This window comes from Anneissia japonica, unplaced genomic scaffold (genome assembly GCF_011630105.1).
Source record: "Anneissia japonica isolate Jap-2015-1 unplaced genomic scaffold, ASM1163010v1 scaffold287981_len1045443_cov154, whole genome shotgun sequence".
In the NCBI taxonomy this organism is placed as follows: Eukaryota; Metazoa; Echinodermata; class Crinoidea; order Comatulida; family Comatulidae; genus Anneissia; species Anneissia japonica.
The window spans coordinates 945,040-971,416 of NW_022695194.1; the positions used below are offsets into that span (position 1 = coordinate 945,040).

Consider the following 26,377-nt stretch of genomic DNA (forward strand, 5'->3'; position numbering starts at 1 on the left):
CATTATTGTAAATATTATAAACTGATCTAATCTGAATATTATTTTTGTACTGTGATTGTGATTTTTATGGTTCCAGGAAATATTTAACACTTTGTGGATTTGGTGGTATTCTTAGTTGCGGACTTACACATACAGCAATTGTTCCTCTTGATTTGGTGAAATGCAGAATTCAGGTACAAAACAAAAGGGTTGCATGTTGTTAATAAACACTGTCTTGAAACTATTCATTCAAAAGTACTGTACTTCTCAATCAAAACAATGTCAATGGTCATTCATCACACACAGATAAAATTTTGTTTTTGAATGAAAGCTCATTAACCAGGTGTGGTTTGCTATACAGTACGCAGTCTGTGAACGGTGTTAATTCTGTGCACTCATTGGTCGTCAGTTTTACGCGATTCTATGTAGAACGCAAGGTCACAATGCTTATGCAATGGATCGTTGTTAATGACGATCTGGCCAGACTGCCACCAAAAATCAGCAGATAGCGTCACATTCTCTAGCGCTCCGATCCGCAACCTTTTTAGCCCATAACCCTAATTTATATATCAAGCTCTCAGAGATGCGACCCATTGAACCCAAATGCAAATTTTCTTGCAAAAATTTCATAATAAAATGATTGAATATGGTATTCTTTTTTTATTTAAGTGAATTAAGTCATCACATTGTTTTATACGCACAAGGGATGGCGGATATCAGAAGAACCACTTATTCTTTTGTCAACCAATTTAAGATATGTTTACCCACAACTTAATTTTTTTTAAATCTTAATAAGTTAAGATGTATTGTCCCCTAAAAATGACAAATAATCATTAAAAAAATTGAAAGTACTTGACTATTTTGTATTAACATACAATTTATTAACTTGAGCATAGTAATTATTGAGTTAAAAAAATGAGTACCCTGATTTTTATAATGAAAACGTGTAATAAAAGTAATGAAACACTTCCAGTGACTAGAAGTGTTTCTATCATTTTTCGTTGTAAAATTATAGTTGAACATTTGTTACTAATTTCTATGTTCAAGTTGATGAATTTTATGTTACTTAAATATTAAAATTGTTATTCTGAATAAATAAGTTAATTTTTTAAAATGGTTTTTCAATTTTTTTTTTTTTTTTTTTTGGTAATTTTTATGGGACAATATATTTTTAAAGATTTAAAAGTTAACTCATAATTGACATTCTACTACATAATAAATTTATTGGTATAATATGCAAAAACAGACATATTTATTCTCATTATGATTTTTTGCTGAGAAAGCCAAACACATTGAAATAAACAAAACAAACACTTTCAAGTTTGCCATACCTGAAGTACAGATGTTTTGATAGTACAGTATATAATTCAACATGAAACCATTAATGATAACACATGTGAACAGATACTTAAAATCGCACTTTTGTTTCCTATAATTTATTTTGTTTGTCGTGGTTTCATATTAAGTAAAATTTTCATGATCAAAAGAGATAATGCAAACATGTTTCTGTGACCCAAATATTGGGTTGCGACCAATACAGTAGGTGGGGGAACAGTGGCCTAGCGCTACATGGGGGGAGCGGAGATTGGTACAATGTAATCAGTGCCCGGCATAACACTTATCGGCTATAATAATGACTTACACAGTAGTCACTAGTAAAAAATAAACATGGGCCATACACACTAAATTTGTAATGTAAATTTTTGGCATTTACTAACAGACAGGCTACAAACTTAATGTTCCAAGTTCAAACACCACTCTAGGGAACGTAGCCTGGGTTAATTGGCGTCCCATACTCGATTTATTTTTTTTGGATTAGGGCCTGGGCAAACGATTCATGCGTACGATTTCCCATATCAAATTCGATGTGGGATATCGTATGCATGACTGATTTTGTAAATCACGTGGTTGGCTTACTTCATGCATATTAATTAATCTTGGTAAATTTTCAAAATTGAAGATGCGGTGTCTCGACTAGGACAAGCTAACCAGCTCCCTTCTGCCTACCTACTTGAATTAAAACAGTTTGTATAGTCCTGGCCTGCTGAGAACGACTATGGACTGATAACCGTAGTAGGCTATACTTACAGAACCTTGCTCACCGCTAGCTGCTACACAGATTTAGGCCTTTAGGGTAGAATATTGTTAAAAAGGTAGGCCTCTGTAAGTATGAACTTAAAAATAGGCCAAGCCTCTACTAATGTAGGCTAGGCCTACTACTTCTGACTCCAGAGGCCTGAGCCATCCTCCTGGAAAGTGTTGTTGTATTTGTAATGGTATGGTATGCCATCTAGTCTAAGCTTAATTGTTTTTGCCATTGCCAAAATTAGTCTTACTACGGTCTGTTCTAAATATTTTAGGCCCGTTTTATTAGGGAGGACTATTTTAGTCATGCCTAACTAGTTGACAGGAGTGACTCAGTTTCGTGGCTCCAAAAATATGAACATTTGATTAGTTGAAATTGTTTATTTCGGTCCGCCCATTTATCCAAATATGGAATATAAGATTACGTCATTCTTTTGGCATCCTGGTGCCTGCATTCAGTGTTTCACAAGTCGCTTATTCCGTCTCTAAATTAACTTTCTCGTTGGTGGCGCTGTCCATAATGAGAAAAATAATAAGAAATAAAAGACTTGTGGCAAGTCTATAGTGAACGCAGGTGAATCGTCAGGAAGGAAGTCTCATGGGTGTGCCTTGGCTGTGCCTTAGTAGAATTTTGATTTATGAGAGTATAGTGCAGATATAACTTTTCATGTTTTATTTTAATGTGTATAGCTTGGTTTCTATACAACCGCTACATGCTATCTCCGGTAGCTTTCGGTGATGCTGATTGGTCAGTAAAATCAGGGTGGAGGGGTCTTCCCGATTGCATTGGGGAGTGCTACTCAGTACAATGTTCACCCTCAAAATGCCATACAGCTGCAGCGTAGCGATTTTAAGTAAAACCAGGCTTAAGCAATTCACTTAATTCTTTCAGGTTGACCCTACGAAATACAAGAGTACAGTAAATGGTTTCCGTGTAACTTTAGCGGAGGAAGGAGTGCGTGCACTAGGTAAAGGATGGGCACCAACCTTTGTCGGCTACTCCATGCAGGGACTGTGCAAGTTCGGTCTTTATGAAGTTTTCAAGATCCAGTACAGCAATTTGGTTGGAGAGGTAAATGATAAACACTTCTTGATTTTGTTTACCTAAATTTCACACTGTATATCTTAGCAATATATCTTTTGTATGATTGCAGTTTAAGGTGATATTTATCTAATGTCATGTCCCTATTGCATTTGCTTTCCACTGAAAGCATGACTTGTACATGATTAAAAGTGTTAATTTTTTATTTGTTTCTCTTAGGAAAATTCGTACCTTTATAGAACTTCATTATACTTGGCTGCCAGCGCGAGTGCTGAGTTCTTTGCTGATATTGCACTGGCACCAATGGAAGCAGTGAAGGTCAAGATCCAAACATCCCCAGGCTGGGCTGGCACGTTAAGGGAAGGAGTTCCAAAAATGATGCAATCAGAAGGAATTAGAGGGTGCGTAATTTAAACTCACCTGTCTAACTCGCTGTCCAAATTATCAAATTTTATTTTTATTGTAACCTGTTGTACGCCCATATTATTAATAGCCATGACATGCTTATATTTTTTTGTCATGTTATGATCTGAATGCGACGCGAAAACGCGATACTAAAAATAGTTTGCTAATTTAAAAAAAAACATGTCGCTGGACAAAAAGTTTTCTCGCCAATCACTGACAGTTTTTCAAAATGTCAAACTCAAAGAGCTCAATCACCAAGTGCATAGAGGCTTTCTCACGTGATGCGCTATATAAATCCAACTATTATTATTATTATCATTACAGTCACGGCTGTAGTTGTTTGCTGTCAAATCAATTGCATTGCACGAAAAAATATTTCTTGACTCTGTATCATGCTACTGTTGTGCTCTGTCCAGATTAACAATTTTTTTTTACAAAAACATGTGACATAGCTAAATATGGTCGTGATGACATCACATCATGAACATATATAAGCGCTGCACATCATGACTATATATAGGCATACAACAGTTTTTATTTCTGCATAAATATTCACTACATACCAAATACTTGATTTTTAAACGTTTTGTATCTAACCCATTACTGCAGTTGTTAACATGCAGTTATTTCAAATTGGTTCTAGGTTTTACAAGGGCCTTCCACCATTGTGGCTTCGACAAATCCCGTACACTATGATGAAGTTTGCATGCTTTGAGCGTACTGTAGAGGCCCTGTACAAGTATGTGGTACCAAAACCAAGAGCAGAATGCAGCAAACCAGAGCAGCTTGTTGTCACCTTTGTTGCTGGCTACATTGGTAAGATCTTTTTTTTTTTTTTAAAGCCTTTCACAATTGAATATAATAGAAAGCTTTAGGACATAGAACATAATGACGTGACTAAGGAAAAAAAAATGGACATGAGAGCTTACATTTCTTGTTTACGCATGGAAATCTCGGATGCAATTTGGCCCGAATCTACGTAGTGCAGAGATCAGTAGGACTGTCACGCAGTGAATTCATTTTAGCGTCACGTCATTGCAAAAAACGAAAGCTCTCTAACAACATAGACATTTTTTAAAACTTACACTTGATGATATGTGTCATTTTGTATGTGTAAAATTTAATCGTTGAAGTACCTTGTAACGGAGCATTTAAAGGTGAGAGTGTGAAGAAAAGCTGCAACGCTGTGTGATAAGATCTTGACGAAATTCATCATTTACTGGATAATGATTCAAACACGCATTTAAAATAAAATATTCATTCGTCAGTAGGCCTAATCTGCTTTAATTTAGTATTCAATGACTATACGAAAATATAACATTTTTTTTATCTGTTTTCTGCAGTATTATACATCCTGCCTCAGCATACTTTTTTCCATTCTTCTTTCAGTAAATCATTAACTCATTTCATCATAATAATATTACAGTATTTAAATTATCCTATTTACATGTACGTTTTCATTTCATTTATTTTTTTACGCCTTAAAAAAAAAATAAATAAATAAAAGTCCATGCTTCTATGACTCAACGAGCCAGAAGTAGTCCCAATAGTGTAGACCAGTTTTTCATATGGCAAAAGCTAGTATAAAGCTAGTTTAAAGCTGGGCAATAGCAAAACTTAATTCTGTAATGCTGTATCACATTTTGATTATTGTGATAATTTCAATTTGTGCTTTTTTTAGCTGGTGTGTTCTGTGCTATTGTGTCGCATCCTGCTGACTCGGTTGTATCCAAATTGAACAAGGAGGTTGGTAGCACTCCACTGCAAGCAGCAAAGGATCTTGGAATGGCCGGTAAGTCTGTTAATGATCTTTTTGTGCAAAGAAACTACATCAGTATTTGTTGCATCAAACATTTTATGTTGAATAATGCTGTGTAATGTCCACACTATCAAATTTTTTTTTACTGTTCTACTGTTGTATGCCCACAGTCATGATGTACCTGTAGTCATGATATCATATTATCATGGTCCATATTTAGACATTCCAAATGTGTTTGTACAATAAAATTGAGAGGGCTTACAACACACTCCTTAGATCCACTTCTGGGGCTCCACATTGCATGGCCAGCACATCAGTTTTTAACTGGTTTCTGTCTATGTTTTGTTGCCCAGCAACGCTTTTGTTGTTCGGTCGGAAGTGCTTGAGTCATTAGTGTGTGACATTGATCTACCTCCATTGCTGGATTCATTGACCATTGTGCAGTGCTTGGCTGTCTTTAAACATTCAGCTGAATGTCATTTATCACAATGGACACTCTTGTAATGGGGACAAATGTAATCACTCCTACCAAGATGTTCCTTGGCAGGAGGATAATGTTTTTAAGGTAGTCTTTCTTTTTGTTACTCTTGTTAGTCGTAGTTTCATCATTACAAAAACATAACAATGGTTTGATAATTGAATGATTTTGATTATTTATTTCTCCCACTAACCACATTCGAAAATATATGTTGGTTCTACCCACTTCATTCCACTTAAAATTCTTTTTTAGTTAATCATTAAAAATAATCCTTTAAAACTTTTGAGGGCAGAACTAAAAAATTAAGTAGCTTTTTGTACAATAAAAACCAGAAGAATTTAAACAAGCTTGCAGGTCTCCCACTAATTAAAGACTACTGGTACCTCCAATTAAAGACCACTTTTCTGTGGTCCCATAGTCACAAAAGTCTTTTATGTTTATTATTCTAATTGGAGACCAAAGCTGCTAAAGGCCATGGAAACCGTGGTCCCAAAAGTGATCTTTAATCGGAAGGAGACCTGTAAATTTGCATTATAAATTGAAAATGTTTTCTGTCGCTCTCTTAGGTTTATGGAAGGGCTTGACGCCACGTATCATCATGATTGGTACTCTCACCGCCTTGCAATGGTTCATCTACGACTCCGTGAAGGTCTACTTCAGGATGCCACGCCCACCTCCACCAGAGATGCCAGAAAGCCTGAAGAGAAAACTAGCTGCTAAGGAGTCACAATAAATTTACCACTCAGGATGATAAAAATTTGAAATATGGATTAGTAATGGGGAATAAAGCAGAGTTTTCATCTAATATATATTAAAATAATTCTTCATCAAAGTAGTTATTTAAAAACTAAAGAATTTAATTATTGGTATAAATTAATGTTAAAAGCATTGATTAATTATTGCTGTCTTTACATACTCACACTATGTTTTTTCTCTGTGGCTCATTTGTTTGTGAACGTTCCTATGACAAATTCAGATACGACTTAGGACTCGCTTTTACATACAGAATATGTCTTCTCTGTGGCTAATTTTTTGTGAATGTTCTTATGACAAATTCAGATACGACTTCAAAGACTATCACTTTATATTAAAGTAGCCGTTGTAGAAGCAACCTTACCTTTTACATGAATGCCAAAAGGTGACAAATACTGTGTTGTTGTGCATAGATTTTTATTTGCAACACTAATTCCTTCTGTATCAAAACTTATAATAATTATTCACTTTGTACTATTGGCATATTTAGATATCTTTATTCTTATTATTATCTCAATATCTTGTTCAGTATTTGCTGTGTTTGTCATATTTGGTCACAATCTACCCGATGAAATAAATTGAATGTTTAAATATCTGCAGTGAACTGTTGGATTATTGGTGAGTCATAATTCCTGGAATAAATAATTATCAGATGTCATGAGTCTGGTTTGGATATTTACATTATTGTTTTTGGTTTGGTGATTTGAGGCAGTGGACCTCTGGTTTGTGATGTTTCTAGTTTTAGTGTTTTACCCATTATTAAAGCCATTTTTAATAAGCTTCAGCTTCACCAATGGCTTTGTACAAATTAAAATTGGCATATGCAAAAAGTAGACACTCATCAAGCTAATTTTCCACTGAAGCGAAAAAACTAGGTGTTGAGCGTTTGAAAGTTGGTTGCTACCCCATTATTCACTGATGAATAAAAGAGTAGGCCTCTATTTCTTGGGCAGCAGAAGCAGTCTAACAGGCCAGTTACTCTCCTGACTATAAAGGAAAGCTGACTAAAGTTTAAAGCTAATGAAAATGAACATTGTTAAATTTCAACTGATTTATGTATTTAGTCATATGAGCGAGTTCGGAGAAAATATTGTATTGTAGCGCCAACATTCAATGTGTTAAGTTGTTTAGTTGTGCGCCCCTCTCTTTCGCCTGTTCGCTCTGCGGATATTCTGTGTGTTGTTTGGAATTAAACTGATTGTAAAGTATTACCTGGTAGTGTCTTAATTGCCGTGGTAACAGCGGTGGGATAAGGCAATAAAGACACAACTAGGTAATACTTTACAAACCAGTTTAATTTCAAACAATAACACAACAGAGCCTCCGCAGTGCGAACAGGTGCACCGCAAGGTGGCGCACAACTAAACAACCTAACGCATAGTGTTGGCATGGTCATTTTACACACTGATTTTCAATCAAATCAAACATTACATTTTATTTATGTGTTGAAACAAGTGGGCTTTTTTTTCGAATTGATATCGTTGCCTATCGTAAATGTTCGAATAAGTACCGCACCAAACATGATTTTTTTCGTCTGGCGCCGCTCCCGAATTGGCAGCGTGGTGCTTAATCGAGAGCTTACCCTGTGTGTAATGAAACCGGGTTTTAAATTCAAATGTATACATGTGTTAAAATAAATAACACAATGAAGACACAGCATGTCTTATAAACGTTTTTTTTTTTACGAAGATAGGCATACTGAACTACGGGAAAACGTGAAATACCATAGGCAAGGAAATATAGCTTTTTTTTTTAATGGCCGCTCTCGAATAAGCGCCCCACTGAAGCCTCCGAAAAAAAAAAAAAAAAAACTAAGAGAGAATTCTCATCTCACTAACCAGTTTCTGCAGCATTCATGGAATGATTTATCAGTCATCGTTTGACCTCATCACCTCCAACCCCTCCTAGACATCACTGTCTCTGTTTAATTAGCACACGTAGATCAAACACTGATACAGTAAAACCCCTATTAAGGGGGAACTTTGGAGACTAACAAAGTGTCCTCTTAATATGGGTTGTTCCCTGAATAGTTTTTAAAAATAAATTAAGCTTGCACTCGAGCCCTTTCGCACCTAGCTATGTCGCTGCTTCCTCCGCTCTGGCCCCTTTCAGCTACGGGGCTGGGTATCCACTTCTTTTCACATCAATCACTGGCATCAATCTCAGATGCCACACTCTTCTTATAAGCTTTGGATGATACGATTATGAATAAATTAAGAAATGAATGAATGCATGAATGACGGATCGGACCACGTCAAGGGCGCCGATCCGTGCTTGAAAGTGGTTAGGGGAGGGGGGTGGGTGGGGAACGAAATGAAAAATAAAGCCTTGGTTGGGGACCAGGGGGAAAAGCCACCGGAAGTTCTGGCGCCTATAACCTTTTAATTGATTTTAAGCAACGCAATAAACATTGTATTTCCATACGAAATTTCAAAATATCCAGTGGCGGATCCAGTAATTTGAAATAGAGCTGGGCCCAGAGAGGGACTTCCACAGATGGAGAGTGTAGACCACCTTAGCTCCACCATGGTTGGGGTTGAGGTAAGAAAATGTATAATTATGGCACCCCTAGTTGATCGGAAATGGCACTCTCAGACTGAATTTTCAATTTTCTCCACTTTTAAATTTCGGAAAAAAAAAGTTTTTAAAATTATCCTTTTAGTCATTATGCCCGCTTATATATTTCGTGCAAACATTCATAAAAATAATGATTTATTATCTACTGATTAGCTTGTAACGTATTCAAAATTCGAACCATGAAAAATAAATAAGATAAACTTAAAAGAGTAATTAATTTAGTCTTTTTACATGTACAGTAATTTTAAAATCAATCAAGAGGTTTTGCTTTTCTCCTCTTTTTGAATTTCACTTTTGTGTAAGTAATATTGCGACTACACTATTGTGAGTGGAAATAATACTGTCTAAACAAGACTAGGGAGATAGAAAGCACACAACACATTAGTTAGCATTTTGATTTCACAAACATAAAGGTGATTTATACTTAATTTATCATTATCAGTGGCGACTCCAGGAAAGCAAATTAGAGGAGGGACAGGAAGGGACTTGCACAATGAGAAAGTAGATCACCTCAGCCCCACCATGGTTTTGGGGCTGAGAAGAAAATTTATGATTATGACACCTCTAGATCGCCGGAAATGGGCACTATCAGACCTAAATTCCTGTCTCTTATACACATCTGGCCTATGAATCATGTAATGTCGAGGCCGATGCCCCCGACGAGGGGTCAGATTTTACCGACTAAAGCAAAGTGAGCGTGGTCGAGCTTCGATTAAAAGGTTCCGAAAGTGGTCGTGGGGGCGAAGCCCCCGAAAATTTTGACAATTTAGGGGCTTCAAAGGCTTATATAATCGATTTTAAAGTCTACTAATATGTAAAAAATACATAAAATATTTTTTTTTCTCCACGACGAATTGTGCTTTTTCTCCCCGACGGGGTGGGGGGACCCAAATCTCCCCGACGGGGGGCCCTGGCACTCTCAGACCTAAATTCTAATTATAGTTTTCCTTTGTTTTTTCCATTTTTTAAAAAGTAATTTTGAAAAATTTAGAATCGTCTCGGCCCCACTTGAATTCGCCACTAATTATTATGACGTCATTGCGAGATTGTGTCAACGTAACACTGGCGTTTGTAAATTTTTGGTCACTTAATCGAAATAGATAGACATATCCGTGTCAAAGGCTGTATAATTATTGTTTAATAATGGCTATATAAAATTCAATTGACTAACTATAATTTTTTTTTTTTAAATTAGGAAAAACAGTAATCCTATGTATGTAGATAATATTAAACACTATATACGTACGGGTCGTAATAATATACAAAATGAATAAATAGTTTATAGTAGAAATTGTGCACTTTTAATTAAGTTGGTAAAAATATTGGCCTAATAAGTATACACGCATCCAATTTTAACAACGTTCAGTACCGTTGTTTTCACAATAAATTTAGCCTCTGAAAACCATTGCACCCAAAAAAATCGATCTAGTGGTTTCTGAGACGGTTACGAGATATAAACAATTGCGTTTTTACTCGTTTTTGGTCCGGAAAATACGTACCACACTTTGAAAAGTGAACAGACAAAATTCATTTGTCATGCGTAATTGTTATTCTTTCCATTCGCTTTTAAAAGTGGGGTTTTAATTATAGAAGGTTGGTGAAAAGTGGGGGGAGGGAAACGATCGATATGATGTCCCCTCCCCACCTACTTTAAAAAGTAGGGGGACGCGTTCCCCCTGTCCCCACCGATCGACGCCCATGGATCACATTATGATGGATGAATCCTCATCAAAAATCAATCGTAAATAACACTAAGTGGACCACACAGAGGTGCCATACGCAGCAAAAGTCCATGTTAAAATAAAATGTAATTGCAAAATTCAATGGCTTACGTGGGCTGGGATTTGCAACAAGGTGGTCTTGGACTAGGCCTCTATACTAAAGTAGGGGGACTGGTTCTAGTCTAGGCCTATAATATAGTAAAACTCTGTATAAGTAGTCATACGATTACAGGTTTATGGTACCAAGGTGGATATTAACAATCGCATTTATTTTTCATTGAAAATGCGTTACTCGCGGCTGGTTCCGAGCGATGCACAGAACAACTGATCACTCTGAAGCCGACACAGATTTGGAAACAATGCATGCGCAAAATACGTTCTATAAGGATGATTATGAATTTTCATGAGATTTAACCAAAATATCCTCGTTACGCAAATTCGCGTTTACATTGGCCCTGATAGAAACGCTGGCCGCGCACTACTTGGTAGGCAAAAGAAATTTTACTAAGATGTCAATTAAATGTAAAAATCAGAAAACAGGCTATCTTTCTTTTTGCTGTGCCAAAAATACGAAAGCTACATAGATGAAACTCACGTATGACATAGTTAAATATATTAGGAATCGACAAAAACAATAAGCCTATATAAATCTAAGAAATTATATTTTTTTCTATTTTTATTAATTGTATTGATTTGACCATTGTTCACACTCAAAGTGCCCCCGACCCCTTAACTGGGGAACATGTTCCTTTAATAGGGGTTCACCGAAGTGTTAAAAAGATATATTTTCCCTCGTAATGAAAACTTATTCTCGCGTATGAAATGAACCCTGAGTTCGGAAAGAGGTTTTTATTTTTAAATTTTTTTAAATTTGTGTATGTCAAGACTATAAGACGACCCCTGTTCGACCGCCGCGGCATAAATAGAGCGCTCCTTTAGAAGCATCGACATTACAACAAGAAGGCCTAGCTTGTTAAAGTTGATTTTTTAACATTTAAAACTTAATTGAAAATTGAATATAGTATTTGCATTCATTTGAGCCAAAAGTCAATTTCAGTAGTCATTCTAATTGTGTTACTTTACGATCCTTAGAGAAGGCAAACATTTACTGTAGGCCTATGTCGCTCGTGTGGCTCGTATAAGATCATGATTAATTTGCGAGCATAAGCCTTGTTTTATACGCAAGACGGACCAGTAGTTTGATTTGCAGGCCAGTGCAGGGGTGGGAGGCGGGTGCGTACGTACACTCACCCAGAAATTACCCGGAAAGGTCCACATTTTCCATGGTAAAAAAAAATAAAAAATCACCATCTCCCCTAATTTGTCAAAATTATTTAAAAAAAAACAAAAAACTTATATTCAAATTTAAGTCTGAGAGTGCCATCTCCGGCCATCTAGAGGTGCCATCATAAATTTCTGTATCTGTAAAAGTCCTTCCATTTCCCCCTTTATATCAAATTCCTAGATCACTAACAGTGGGGGATTCAAGAAGCCCAGTCGTCCCATTCCCACCTCATATTTTCAAAATTAAAAAAGAAAAAACAAATTTGGAAAAAAAAAAAAATGATATTCAAATTGTATGAGTCATTTCCGGCCGTTAAGGTGCGATAATCTTGAATTCCCTCCCTGGCCCCTCTTCAAATTCCGATCTAGATCCGCTACTAAAAAACATATATGCATCCGCCACAGAAATCGATTAAGTTAGACCTAAAATTATCAATAATGAGCTCCGCCACCTCGATATCCCAGCAGGGCTTTCCCTGTCCCCTAGGCGCCCCTGGAGCCATTTTGGTCCACTCTCTACAAATTTGCACCCACCCAATAAAAAAAAAAACACATGCGTACGGACTGATGATACTTAAATGTTCTGTAACGAAATGTACGCCTACTTTTAATGTGACAATAAGTGGTCAATTAAAACAAACTTGGCCGACACAACCCAACGTAGCCATGTTAAAAATTCTACAACAAATTGAAGGTGGTCGTCCAGCGGTGGCGCCAGGATTTGCCCCGACGGGGATCCGTGGTACCATAATCATACATTTTCTTACCTCAGCCCCAACCATGGTGGGCCTAGGATGTTATAGACTTTCAATCTGTAAAAGTCTTTCCATTTCTCCCTCTATATCAAATTCCTAGATCCGCCACTGACCTGGGGCGGATGCAGGATTTGGCGGAAGGGGGTGTGTCAGAATCCACACCACTTCGGCCCCATGGTTGGGGCTGAGGTGAGAACATTGTTAGAATAGGCACCTCAAGGTGCTCGGAAATTGCATTCTCATACTTTTAAAATCTTACAGGTGCTATATTTTTAATGATAAAAATAATATATGAACCATACAATATAGCAATTATTTTTCTTAATACAATTTGGGGAGGGGGAGGGTGCGATCGCATCATTTGCTACACCTCTGCATCCTCCCTTTCTTCAAGAAATCCCAGTCGTCCCGTCCCTCCTCTAATTTTTGCAAAATAAAAAAAAAAAAAAAAAAAAAAAAAATGGGAAACAGAAAATAACCAATAACTTGCAGCGTCATTGTGCTGAACTGCGTATGGGCATTTCCTTTTCCCCAAATTTTTTGGGTTTTTTTTTTTTTTTATCAAGTTTTGCATAGTTAGATTTTGTAAATTGTATAATTACATTTTGTATTCATATGGAAAAGAACCATGTGAATATACATATTATGTTTGTGTTTCATTCCAAATGCAATTTGTACACAGTATTTAATACATAATATGCAAAGTATTAAATATAATAAAAGTAACCTTTGGGGAGAAAAGAATAAGGAAAATAAAAATTTTTTTTTTTCAGTAAACTCATGATCAAGTCAACGAAATTTGAACACTTGACGCGCAACTCCGTCTTTTGACTGTCCTTTTATCGAAATAGCACCGTCAATGTTGGACACAATGCGAAAAAAATTTGTCTGATACTTCTACGTAATAAAACTCGTTATAATTCATTTATACTGATTTGGAAATTCGTTTAAAATAAACCAAAACCTAAACTTCCTAAGCTACGTTTCGAACCGCATGCAATGCAACTAGGGAAATTGCTAATACCACGACTTAGCTGAGAGACGGCGTGGCTTCTTATATGTTGATGCATTTTCAGCTGTAGTAACGTCATCTTTCGTAATCTCATCGACAGAGGGCCCTGGTTATCACGGCATAGCAAAATTGAGTACGGTACAAACAATGTAAGAAAAAGAAAAAAAAAAGTTGTTTTTCCCCTCCAAAATTAGGATCCTTCTAATATTAACAATTACTGTAACAGTAATTGTTATCATTTTAGCCTACACCGAGTTAAATAATACATAATACTAATTAGTCTTTAGGGGTGGGGATTGGCTACTGTAAACTAATTAGTGTTGGCCCTCAAGATGAAAGGGAGAAGTGGTCTTAGATTCGTCGATTAAGCATGACGAATCTGTACTGAAGTCAGTAATGACGTTCCATACAATATGGCCGAATCTACTTTTATGCAAAACGCATTAGTGAATCTAATTTCTAGCGTCGTTGTCGCGCAAGTCATCGAAAGCTCCCAGTGTAAGAAGTGCTTTAATAGTCAGATTCAGTCTTAATCGCTTGAACCCGTCACCAATCCATTCAAAGGTAGGTTAGTCTATAGGTAGGCATATATGTTTTCTTAATCCAACCTCCTTGCTTAATCTTACTTGTAACACTACATTATCCAAATATAACAGATAGTAGGCCTATAATGATAACAATATCATTAATAAAATGTTCGAATTTATAACACCAAAATGTCTTGGCTTTGGTGTGTTTAAAGATGCATTGTTCGATGCAAAATACCATAAAATCATGTTTGGAATTAACTTGCTCATTTTTAAGTACAGGTATTTACAGTAATCAACTTGAACATAGAAATTAGTGTATTTATATAAACATATTTTACCGACGTTTAAGCCGAAAATGATGTATCCAATTAAACCATTGGCGAAATTAATGTAAATCATTATCGCATTCAACAGGTAATATGCAGTACTGAGGGATTTTAACTCATATTAATCTTCTCTCTTCATACATATTAGGCCAATATATAATATTTTGTACTTTTATCTTCAATTGTGTATTTATTTAGAACACATACCTTGAAACTTGTAAATTAATTCCAACCAATGCAATTACTCAACTCATGCAGTTACATATATATATCTATTTTCCACATCTGTTTTAATGTTTTATACTCTGTGTTTAATATTCTGTAATTATGTCATTTTTTAGATATTTTAGCAACAGGCAAGACAACTTGTTTCATTGTTCACTTACTTAATTGATAATAAGTATTCTTGATTGAAACCACTGACTTTCTTTTAAAAAAATATATTAGTATCCAGTAAAAAAATCAGGGTACACATTTTCATTCAATAATTTCTATGCTCATGTTAATAATTTGTAGGTTACTAGAAAATGATCAAGTTAATTTTATGACTTTTTTTTAACAAATACATTTAACATTAACAAAATTATGGAAATTCCAAGTCAGTGGGAAATTCCAACATGCTAATTACTTTATTCTGATTGGTTGATTTTCAGTTTCGCCATGCTGTTTGTTGATCAATTAACATTATCGACATTATGTTATTTTGTTGATATTATTTAGACTATATTTAGGATGTATAGGGAAGTTAAAAGGGTAGCTGTATACCAAAGCGTTTATTACCTTTTAGAATATTGTTTTTTTAAATGATTTCTTTAGCCATTGCATGGAGGTAGTTGTAAATATAAGGGAAGTGGCTAGGTGTAGTTTATAATTAAGACGAGGACGAGGTTTGTTTATAATAGGACGCCATTGTTAGGTAGAATGTAGGAAGAAAGCCACCCCTGTTGAAAGCCACCCAACAATGGATTATACCATTGTAAGGTGGGGGGTGCACAATGGGTGTTTGCTTTGTTGCTGGTCTACACTTTTTTGGCTGTAGTGCTAGAAGTTTTTTGTGTCAGACCTCTTATTCTTTTGTGTATTATGAATTACAAACTGGGTGTAGCCTACCTAGGCATAAACATGATTTAGTACTCCAAATGCAAACATCATCTAATTTTTTTTGTTTCCATTAATTAAATTAAAAGTGAAGTAATTTTCACTGCTCTCTAATACTTTTACAGTTTTATTTCACTGTTTTCACTTTCTTTTATTGCAAACAACACAAAGATTAAAGTATCACAACATGTTTAAGGAATTACAACATTTATTCATTCTTTTACTTTCTTCTTTTCTTTACAAAGAACATAAATACATTATTAAATATCACAACATAGGCCTATTTGATTACAAAAAATAAGTAACATTTTTTTTGTAATTTCAAAATCAACTACAATATTATTTTCTTTTCTTCATCACAAATGACATTACAGTAATTAGCTATGTACAATAGGCCTACTATAAATATATAATTTTCTCACTTTCTTTTCTTGCAAACAACATAAGATTAAATTACCACAACATGTTTAAGGAATTTTGTCCTTTCCGTATCAAAATGATATTATCTAAGAATTCAATATCTATACGCAGGCTGTACGTATGTACAATACTATAAAGTTACATTTACTTAACTGTATACATAACAATTTAAAAAACTTTGAAAATTTCAACTTAAATTTTATGAACTATTATACAAGAATTAGTCAAAACATAAGATACAATTAATATTATTTATGTATCAGGGGTACTAAATTAAATTATTACGATATACAGTTCCCATATATACATAGTCAGAATATACAAATTTTATCTAAAAGTCATAGTAAAATTATGATTGAGAGATTACTTTTTTGTTCCATTATTATAAACATTAACATACTGTAGTAGTTACCTGCTGTCAATCAATAGTAATGAAAGTATAAATAATATTACAAAAGTATTATATGAAATAAAAAAAGAAAGCGAGAAATAAAATATAGTCATTGCTTTATACAAGTATCACAAAAACCTGATAAAATAACTATAATGTAGTATTTATCAATAGTACTGAAGGTATTTTAAAAACAAACAAATAAAATATCACATAAAATTATTTAAAATTATTATATGGCTCTTTATAGCCAATCCCTTTATAGCACTTGTCAAGAATATATTTACTTTAGTAATGAAAAGTTAATATTTATTTGTGAATAATTGTCATATCAATACGCTGGAAGTGAAAATATTCTAAATTTTTACTTTACTTTATGTTAATAAATAAATGCTAATAGTAAATAAAGTAAATAAATACTGTAATAAATAAATAGATATTTGTCATTGGTAATAAAGAAAGGAAAATAATATTTATTTATTTATTGTTTGTAATAAAATAAGAAAAATGAGAAAGATGTAATGACACTGAAAAAAGGGTAAATGAAATTAACGTTGACTGTAAAAAAAAATATTTTCTAGAAACCACTCAATTGCATAATTAAGAGAAGCTATCCAGTTTTGCATTTGGAGTAATAAATGTTTATGCCAAGGTATAGGCTACACTCAGTTTGTAATGCATAATACAAAAAAGAATAAAAGAGGTCTGACACAAAAACTCCTAGCACTACAACCAAAACCTATTCTAGACCAACATCAAGACAAACACCCCATTGTGCACCCACCTTACAATGGTATAATCCATTGTTGGGTGGCTTTCGACAGGGGTGAGGGTGAGGCGTCAGCCCTTTTTATTCCTTAATTATTTACACTGAACTTAAGCAAAATGGTAAATAAACTATCCCCCCGACGGACACATTTCCGGTATTTATTTGGGGAAAAAATAATTGCGCCTGTCAGTCAAAGTGCGATAATATAGGCCTACCAATCTGAGTTTCCATCTACTATTAACATTAATAGAACATTTTTCTATGCTATCATATTTATTATGTTATCATAAAAAAAATAATTATTTGCGCGATATGATCAATCATTTAAATGATCGCTATACTAAGTAGTATGACAGATTACATATTATTATTAATAAATAATTTTTGTATATTACAATCCGTATTCTTGTCGCCAAATTTGTACTCGATTATGTTTTTGTATAGGTCTGTTTTTAATTATTTCAATGATTATTTTTCTATTTCTTCATGTTCTGTCAGTGTCAAATGTATTTCCATTTTTTGTCAATGGGCGTATCGGTACTTTTATCATTCCTTGGTTATGTGTGGTGTGGGGATAGACGTATATATAATACTTATTATGTTTGTCCATACAGATGGGGCATATATTGTCTATGTTGTACAATGTACTTGAGTATGCTGTGAATGCTGTGTCATTTTGGCGCCCCAGTGAACTTCAATGTTTGATAAAAGATGTTGGCCTAGATGCAGTCAAGTGGACCAAAATATTGAGGGAAGTGTTAGGTGTAAATGACATTTCGCAATTGAAGGCTATCACACAAAACGGAGCGGAAATTCGAAAGGTATTTGAACGTGCAGATGATTACGAAGTAAGTGGGCTGCATGAATTGCTCAATATTCCTCAAGATGAAGAACAACCAATCACAGATTCAGAAAATAAATTATGCATGAGGCTGAAGGAGCTAGGATTGAATGATCGTCATTGGTTTAACATACTGAAGACAAAATTTGCAGTGTCAAAAATGGAATCAATCAAACATATCGGACTAGATTGCTTGAACGAATTAAAACATGTTTGTCAAACACGGAATGAGATAGTACAACTTCAAAACCTTTTTGGCATACACAATGAGTATCCTTCATTTGTATTGCATTTTGTTAACATAAGAAACCGTATTAGATTAGTTAACGAATGCATTAAGCAAATCGAGTCATTTCTCACAGATGGAAAAACAAGGTCTTGTAAAACTGTTCATGTCACTGAGCAGTCATTAAGAGAAATCCTGCAGATACCATCAGCAAACTGGATACGGCCAAACACCTCTCTTAAAAAAGTGTTACGAGATTTGTCAAAATTGGAATGTTATTTAGAGGCTCAGGAACCTACTTACAAACTGTCCCTCACAAGTCTTATTCGAACAGCTTCGAGTGGGAGTTGCTTAAAAGGCGTTCTTTACACAGGAAATGGAATTTACGCTTTTCCCTCAGACAATCTGTTAAAAGTTCCTTCAAAGGTTGTTCTTAATGGACCAAATTTACCGAATACAGATATGGTTATGAGTGGAAGTAAAGATCAAGTGAAATCATTCATTGAACATGCCCACACATATGGATATATTTCTGGATCTGTGAATCTACCTTCCAAAAAAGGAAAAGACATATCAACTGTGAAAATGAAACAATTTCCTATTGCTTCCTTTACATTCAGGAAGGATGAGCTGAGATTCAGTGATAGTGCCCAAGAACATCTTAAAAAAATCAATTCCATGAGAGAGGTTGACGAAATCAGAGTAATGGAGTGCTGTAAAGAGTTTCTTAACACTTACGGATCTCACATTTTTCAAGGACCTATTCATTTTGGTGGAATTCAATGGATTACTGCAGAAACTACACAGGCGGTCATTGGTGGGGATGTTGGTGTGCAAGCTATCAATCTACAATCAATAGAAGCATTTAAGGAGGCACCATTTGGCAGATTTGCGTTTAATGTTGAGTATGATGCTGGCAAAATAAAAGGGAAAATTAGATCACAATACTCTAGGTGTGTTGTGCTGACGACTACGGCCTCAGGTGGTCATAGAACATTTTCTTATTTTCCAACGTGGAAACTGGGAATGTCAGCTGACATTAAATCTTGGAATGTAATCGACCGAGGAACGGAATTTCCTGTTGCGATTTGGGAAATTCTAGAAAATTCCAAAATTCAAAATGCTAAAGCAATAGGACATTATCTATTTAAAGCTTGGGTGGATATGTCAAACGTTTACCATATCTTCACTATTTCATCTGAATTAGAAGCTCTCATAAATGAGGTACATACATACGTAACATCTTTAGAAGATACTGATCGCCAATACTTATTTCTTGAAAAAATTCTTGATATAAAAGGGAAAGTTATCAAGTGTACCAGAAGCATTAGAGCATGGTCCGATATTTTTATTGGAAGCCAAGATTTTGATATTATTATTTTTCTAAAAAAGTTCACAAAACCTACCAAACAGGACACCCTCGCCGTTATTTTTAAGATTATCAACGACAACGATATGTTAAACCAGCCGTGTGTATCAAATGACAAGCTTAATGAATATTATAAGTGGCAGCAACTACTGAAACCAACAGAAAGAAATGGTAGAAACACCAAAGACATCTCCGAGTTCAGCGATTTTGCTCTTCTTTTGGAACAAGCAATATGGGATCTTGAATTGAACGGACATCGCCACCAAACAATATCAAATGTTGCATCATACCTGTCGAGAGCAGTAATTCGACTTGTTGATGTTTTTTATCGTCAAAATCGCGTTTCAGATGCTAAGCTTCTCTTTGCATTAGTAACACCATTGGGTTTTCATGAAACGATAGGATTTCTTAGTACTAAACTTACTATCGAAGACGTTACAAACCTTGAAGTTACTATTAAAAACAACATTTCCATATATGCAAAATTAAACGACAAGCAAAAGATATCTATTTTTATTATTTCGGTTTTTTTGGAAATGATATTGCTAAACGGCGACTGTAATAATTTGAAACACAAACTTCAGAATTCAACAACTTACCAGGACTTACCAGAAAAAATCAGAGACAAAATAGACTCTTTGGACAACAAAGATCCTGAAAATTGGAGAGAAATCTTATTATATATTCATCAGTATTATGATCAAGTAAGTGACCATGATCAAGATATGACCTTGCACAATGCATTGTACAAAGCTACACACTCTGACAAAGGGAGACGTGGATTAAAGACAAGTATTCCAAAAGCATATGAATTAGAGCCTGACTGCCTTAATATTTTTAAACTGTTGGGTTTAAAACAATATTTTCCTAAGAAACTATCTCGTCAGGAGGCTCTCCTCGTTTCACAAAATGTAATTTCACGTGATCATCTTCGAAACAGCACAAATACTTCAATGTATGTGTTGCAAAGTCTTATGGTATGTAACTATGAGGGACGATCTTTCGAAGAAAAACAGAGAGCTACAAATTTTTCCGGCAGAAGAAAGCTTTCAGTACTACTAAATACACCTACAGTGGTAGAGGAGAACAGCGCAACGAACATACAAGTTAATCCTGCTGATGTACTAATCGCATTGTTCATGTGTGCAGACAATTTCTTAAGGCAGGTAATTATGGAGAAACTAACAATGTGTCAGTTTAGTGTACCTTTGCTTCTCCCAATAATTATCGACGGTTGTCAAAAGTGTGAAATGCTTCTTTGGGCGACAAGAACCATCAAAAAACAATGGAAAACATGCTCAGGATCATCGTGTGAAAGATCGATGTCTATGCACCCTCTGTCGATCGTGTCTGCACTTCGCATTGGCAAGCTTGGTATATCCAAATCTAATATTCTCAACGCTGTTATCAACGATCAAAAACATGGTGTCTTCTTTCATTACGGAAGTAACGGTGGAACTATAGAAAGAACCCTCTCGACCGGCGTATTAGAAATGACATGGTACCTTCCAACTGGTAGAGACCAAGATAAATTCCCTGACGCTCTAGCAATGATGAATTTACGAGGGAATGCATCCGAACTTAAGCATCAAACAACCTTCTTAAAGGAAGTGTCATTTGCAACTATTGCCTTCATCACCTCAGACGTGGTTGATAAACAAGAAGTTGATTTACTTGAGTCCTTGTACCAACAAAATGGCCACCTAATTCTTGTATCGGAAGGAACACCTGGAAAACATATGAAGGACTTACTTCTTTCATTGGATCGGCGGTATTCTGACACTTACGATCAGTCAAAGCAGGTAGAATTGATATATACGTCCAGGAAAAATACCTTGCACGTGAGTAGAGAAATTGTGAATTCTTTGAATGATATGCTCTCTAATGGTCGGTGTGGCGTACTTAAACGGAGTTTAGACGACTGTAATGTTGTAGCGAGAAAGATTGGCTTTTACGTTGATGAAGATACCCAAGAATGTGTAGATGCAAAAGAAAGCGCTGAAGAAACGTTGAAGAGTTTACAGTATTACACAGGCCACAGTAGTGATGCTGATAAAAAGTCAAAATTGCTACCTTTACAAATGATTGCAATTAAAATTGCTGAAAGAAAAAGAGAACAATGTCAACTAAAACAGAAGGGAAATATGGTAGTAGAAAAATATATTGCCAAGATACAATTAGAACTCAATGAGCTACGAATGGAACAAAAATGTTATTGTGAAACATTTTCAAACCTGGTTGAGATGTTTATGAAATCATTTTCATATCCACCGCTAAAGAGAAAGTATTTCTATTGCTGGGTTAAAATAATGGCAGATCAGTGTAGCATTAATCAACTGCAGCCAGTACGCGAGGAGTACAACAGTAAATGGAACCAATTATGTGATGCTCTTTACACAAATAAAAATCAACACACTCCAGAAACTGAATTGTTGAAAAGGAAGCTCGATGAACTCCATCAGAAGCTTACTGACCTTTCCGTGGGGTTGGAACATTTTAATAGAGAGATTGGACAGATATACGAAATGATATTGCATTTCAAATTGTCACCGTCCTCATATTCGGTTCAGAGATTTCCCAATGTTGTCGCAGATATGTTACTTGAAGGACATCCGTTAGAACTAATGGATGGTGATGCGTCGGATGTTCCTATAGCTTGGATAAAGAATGTTATGTCGTGCCTTCAAGACAGAATTGGCAATAAACACTTGTTCGTGCTTTCTGTATTAGGTGTACAAAGTACTGGTAAATCCACTATGCTAAACGTAATGTTTGGTTTACAGTTTGCCGTTAGTGCTGGTAGGTGTACGAAAGGTGTTTTTGTTCAGCTAGTTCAGCTACACACAGACCTACAACAATCAACCAAATGTGATTATATCATGGTGGTTGATACAGAAGGTCTGCGTGCTCCAGAGTTAGCTAGTATTGAACATACAAACCGTGTCAATGAAATTGCTACATTTGTAATTGGTTTAGGTGACGCTACTATTATCAACATAATGGGAGAAAATCCAAGTGATATGCAAGACACCTTGCAAATTGTTGTTCATGCATTAATGAAAATGGAAACTGTAAAAATAAAACCCAGTTGCCTATTTGTACACCAGAATGTTGCAGACGTAACAGCCTCCGACAGAAATACTGCACAAAGAAGGAAAATGACGAGAATGTTGGATGAAATCACAAAAATTGCTGCCAAGGAAGAAAACTGCAGCGAGAAATATGAGGTATTTTCTGACGTAATAAATTTTCAAGAAAATAAGCACGTGATGTATATTTCTAGTCTTTGGCAAGGAGATCCACCAATGGCCCCTCCAAATCCAGGTTACAGTTCGTGTATTCTACAAGTAAGGGAAAAGGTCATCGACCTAATGCAAAACTGTGATTGTCAAACAATCAGTGATTTCAATCATAGACTATCTGATCTTTGGAAAGCGATAATTTCTGAAAACTTTGTATTCAATTTCAGAAACACACTCGAAATCCAGGCGTTTAATGCTCTTGAAACAGAATTTGTAGAGCATTCCCGTACCGTGAGAAGAGATGCAATGATTTGTGTCAATGAGCTTCGAATTGAATGTAATAAACTAAGACCTTCGGTACTAAAGGTGGACTGCGAGAAAATACTAGCCAGACACAGTACTACATTAGAAAAAGCAATAAAGACATTCGAAAACAAAATGAATAATTATTTTGGATGCAAACCGAAAGCACGTCAATGGAAAAGAAAAACAGAGTTAAGGATGAACGAATTGTGTCAAGACCTGAGAAAATCTCTAAAGAGTGAATTGATGGCGATTAAGAAAAAGGTTATTGGTAGAGCCAAAATTGATTCTGACATTAAAACATATGAAAAAGAAATTCTAAAAAAGGCCAAGGATCTTGCTGACGAGCTTAGAAGAACTACAGAAACAGATAAGAATTTTACGGAAGAAAAACTTAAAAGGGAGTTTGATGAAAAGTGGTTCGAATGGGTTTCTGATATACCTAATCAAGATGATCGCGTAAACATAACTTCGACGTTTGAAAACATATGGCAAGAATCATTTCATGCGAGTGGTAATATTGTGAATGAAATTTTGAGGGAACGGACATATGTTAATGATTTGGCAGAGTCAGATATCGAGTTGATAAAGTGGAGAGATTATATTCCTCTTATCGGTTGCTCTATAGCCTCATGTGCTGATATTGCCTATAATAATATATTATCAATAAAGTCAGACTCTGAAAGAAAGATTGAAACCTTTCCAAGTGAGGGAAAAACGTTCACAGACGAAGTCGGCAGAGTCCTGTTTGACTTTGTTTTAAATCGACTAAATGATGTGAAGAAGACACAAAAGTACAAGTTTAAAAAGAGAGGATTGATTCGAAATACGATACACATTCTGTGGTATTTATTTGGCCAGCTCAATCATCTTCAAGAGACATATAGAAGAGAAACTGACCTCAAACGATACATGGAATCACAAAAGGACAGATTATGGCAAATGTTTAGAGATCAGGTTACTATTGTAAAATTTAGTGTGTTTGCAAGTAACGCAGTTTCTCGTGATCTGACAAATGCCATAAAAACATCTCTTACACAAAATTGCATAACAGGAATCATAGACCATGTACGCACATCCCGAAGTCGAACATTCGCAAATAAAATGAGTTACCATGCACAAATATTGATAGACTTGGCAGATGATAAGGATTTTAAGGCATTCCGAAAATACTTGGCAGATCCGTCAAGATTTATGGAAATTATGATAGGACACAACTTGAGGGAATTCTGCACTACAGAAACAGAAGAAAGGGAAACTGTCTTCGGGAGAATATATTCCAAAAAGGTCACTGAACTCTTCAGCATAGCAAGAACAGCAATCCATGATACTTGCAGAAGCTTTGCCTCGACATGCACTATGGGCGCTTGGTGGTCGAAATTACTTAAACATATCGGGAATAGATTGGACTTAAAACCTGAAATAGGTTTTCTTAACAACGACGACTTATTTGACGTGAAAGAGATGTATGCTAACCTTTTAATCGAATTTAAAAAATCTGAAGAAGAAATGGAGGAAGCAGTCAATTTTAAATTGTTCACTAAACTGATTGAACCTTGTAAACAGTTTTTTAAAAGAGATCTCCTCGGTTGTCTTAAATTATGTCCATTTTGTAATGCACCATGTGACCTTCAATCTGGTGACGAATATGATGACCATCGTACAGAGTACCATCGACCACAAGGAGTGGCTGGGTATCATTGGGAATTCACTAAGAAGCTTAATGTCGACGTATGCACATCATCTGTAATGACAGAAAACAGATTCAAAAATATAGACACTGAACACAAATGGCATCCTTACAAAGAATACCAAAGTGTTAATGAATACTACAAAGCCTGGAAAATCCAGCCGATAGCAGCAGGGTCACAATTGTACTGGAAATGGTTTATGGCAACCTACAACGAAGAACTTGCTGAATACTATGATTGTAAACCAGGAGATATTCCAGATGAATGGGAGCAAATTAGCTGGGAAACAGCAAAGGCCGACATGATAGACACTTACAATCTATAAAATCAATAAAAAAAAATAAGTAAATTGTTTAAAAGAAAGGAAAAATAAGCTACTTAATTATGTGGTGATAAAAGTCATATGAAATCCAATATAATATTATACTCGTTTTTAAATTGATGTTTATAATTAGATATTCATTTCATTTTATTGCTTATCAATTGATTGTTAAATTACAAAAGATTGGCGAAACTATACTTATAATTAAAACGATGTAAACAATTAGTCTAGCAATTAGGCCTATTAGAATACAGTAATAGCGTGTAATAAATTATTATGAATAAGGATGTGTATTTAGATTTGTCTCTATATAATAAGTAAATTGTTATATGTGATCGATGAAATAAGAGGTTAATATAGAATGTTTAAGTACTTTATCTGGTTATATTTTAATGGGGACACATATATAATGCTATGTTTTAACATGGAGGTAGATGTGTATAAGAGACAGAAAAAAGGCCAAGGATCTTGCTGACGAGCTTAGAAGAACTACAGAAACAGATAAGAATTTTACGGAAGAAAAACTTAAAAGGGAGTTTGATGAAAAGTGGTTCGAATGGGTTTCTGATATACCTAATCAAGATGATCGCGTAAACATAACTTCGACGTTTGAAAACATATGGCAAGAATCATTTCATGCGAGTGGTAATATTGTGAATGAAATTTTGAGGGAACGGACATATGTTAATGATTTGGCAGAGTCAGATATCGAGTTGATAAAGTGGAGAGATTATATTCCTCTTATCGGTTGCTCTATAGCCTCATGTGCTGATATTGCCTTTCCATTAAATTCGGAACTCTTTTTGGTGGAAAATATTAATATGTTTGATATTTTATGAAAGATAAATGTATCAGCTTCAAAATGCGCAGCCACAGTGATTGACTGTATGTAGTGCGCATCGAGAAAAGAAGGTGCTCTCCATTTCGCCATGTTCAATTTTTTGGTAGATATGCCTGCTGAAAATTTGATGTATGTGGGGGGGGGGGGGAACACATGGG

General features: G+C 35.2%; 2 protein-coding genes, 1 non-coding gene and 1 pseudogene across 3 annotated transcripts; all 4 read left to right on the plus strand.

Annotated features, from left to right (window-relative positions):
* Positions 1-50: 50 nt before the first annotated feature.
* LOC117101417 (phosphate carrier protein, mitochondrial-like) lies at positions 51-7,162 on the plus strand (the record flags this gene model as incomplete). Its single annotated transcript, XM_033241396.1, has 6 exons — positions 51-173; positions 2,957-3,136; positions 3,326-3,507; positions 4,155-4,327; positions 5,193-5,303; positions 6,315-7,162. Coding segments are annotated over 6 exons (936 nt in total), but the record flags the coding sequence as incomplete, so codon positions are not given.
* LOC117101422 lies at positions 5,533-5,784 on the plus strand. Its single transcript, XR_004444279.1, has one exon. It is a non-coding gene; the product is annotated as a small nucleolar RNA SNORA53 (small nucleolar RNA).
* A 10,836-nt stretch (positions 7,163-17,998) lies between the features above and the next one.
* LOC117101418 (interferon-induced very large GTPase 1-like) lies at positions 17,999-25,381 on the plus strand. The gene has a single exon (XM_033241397.1). It carries the CDS (start codon positions 17,999-18,001, stop codon positions 25,379-25,381), a length of 7,383 nt encoding a protein of 2,460 aa, XP_033097288.1.
* A 431-nt stretch (positions 25,382-25,812) lies between these two features.
* Positions 25,813-26,377, plus strand: part of LOC117101419 — a 14,088-nt pseudogene continuing 13,523 nt past the window's right edge.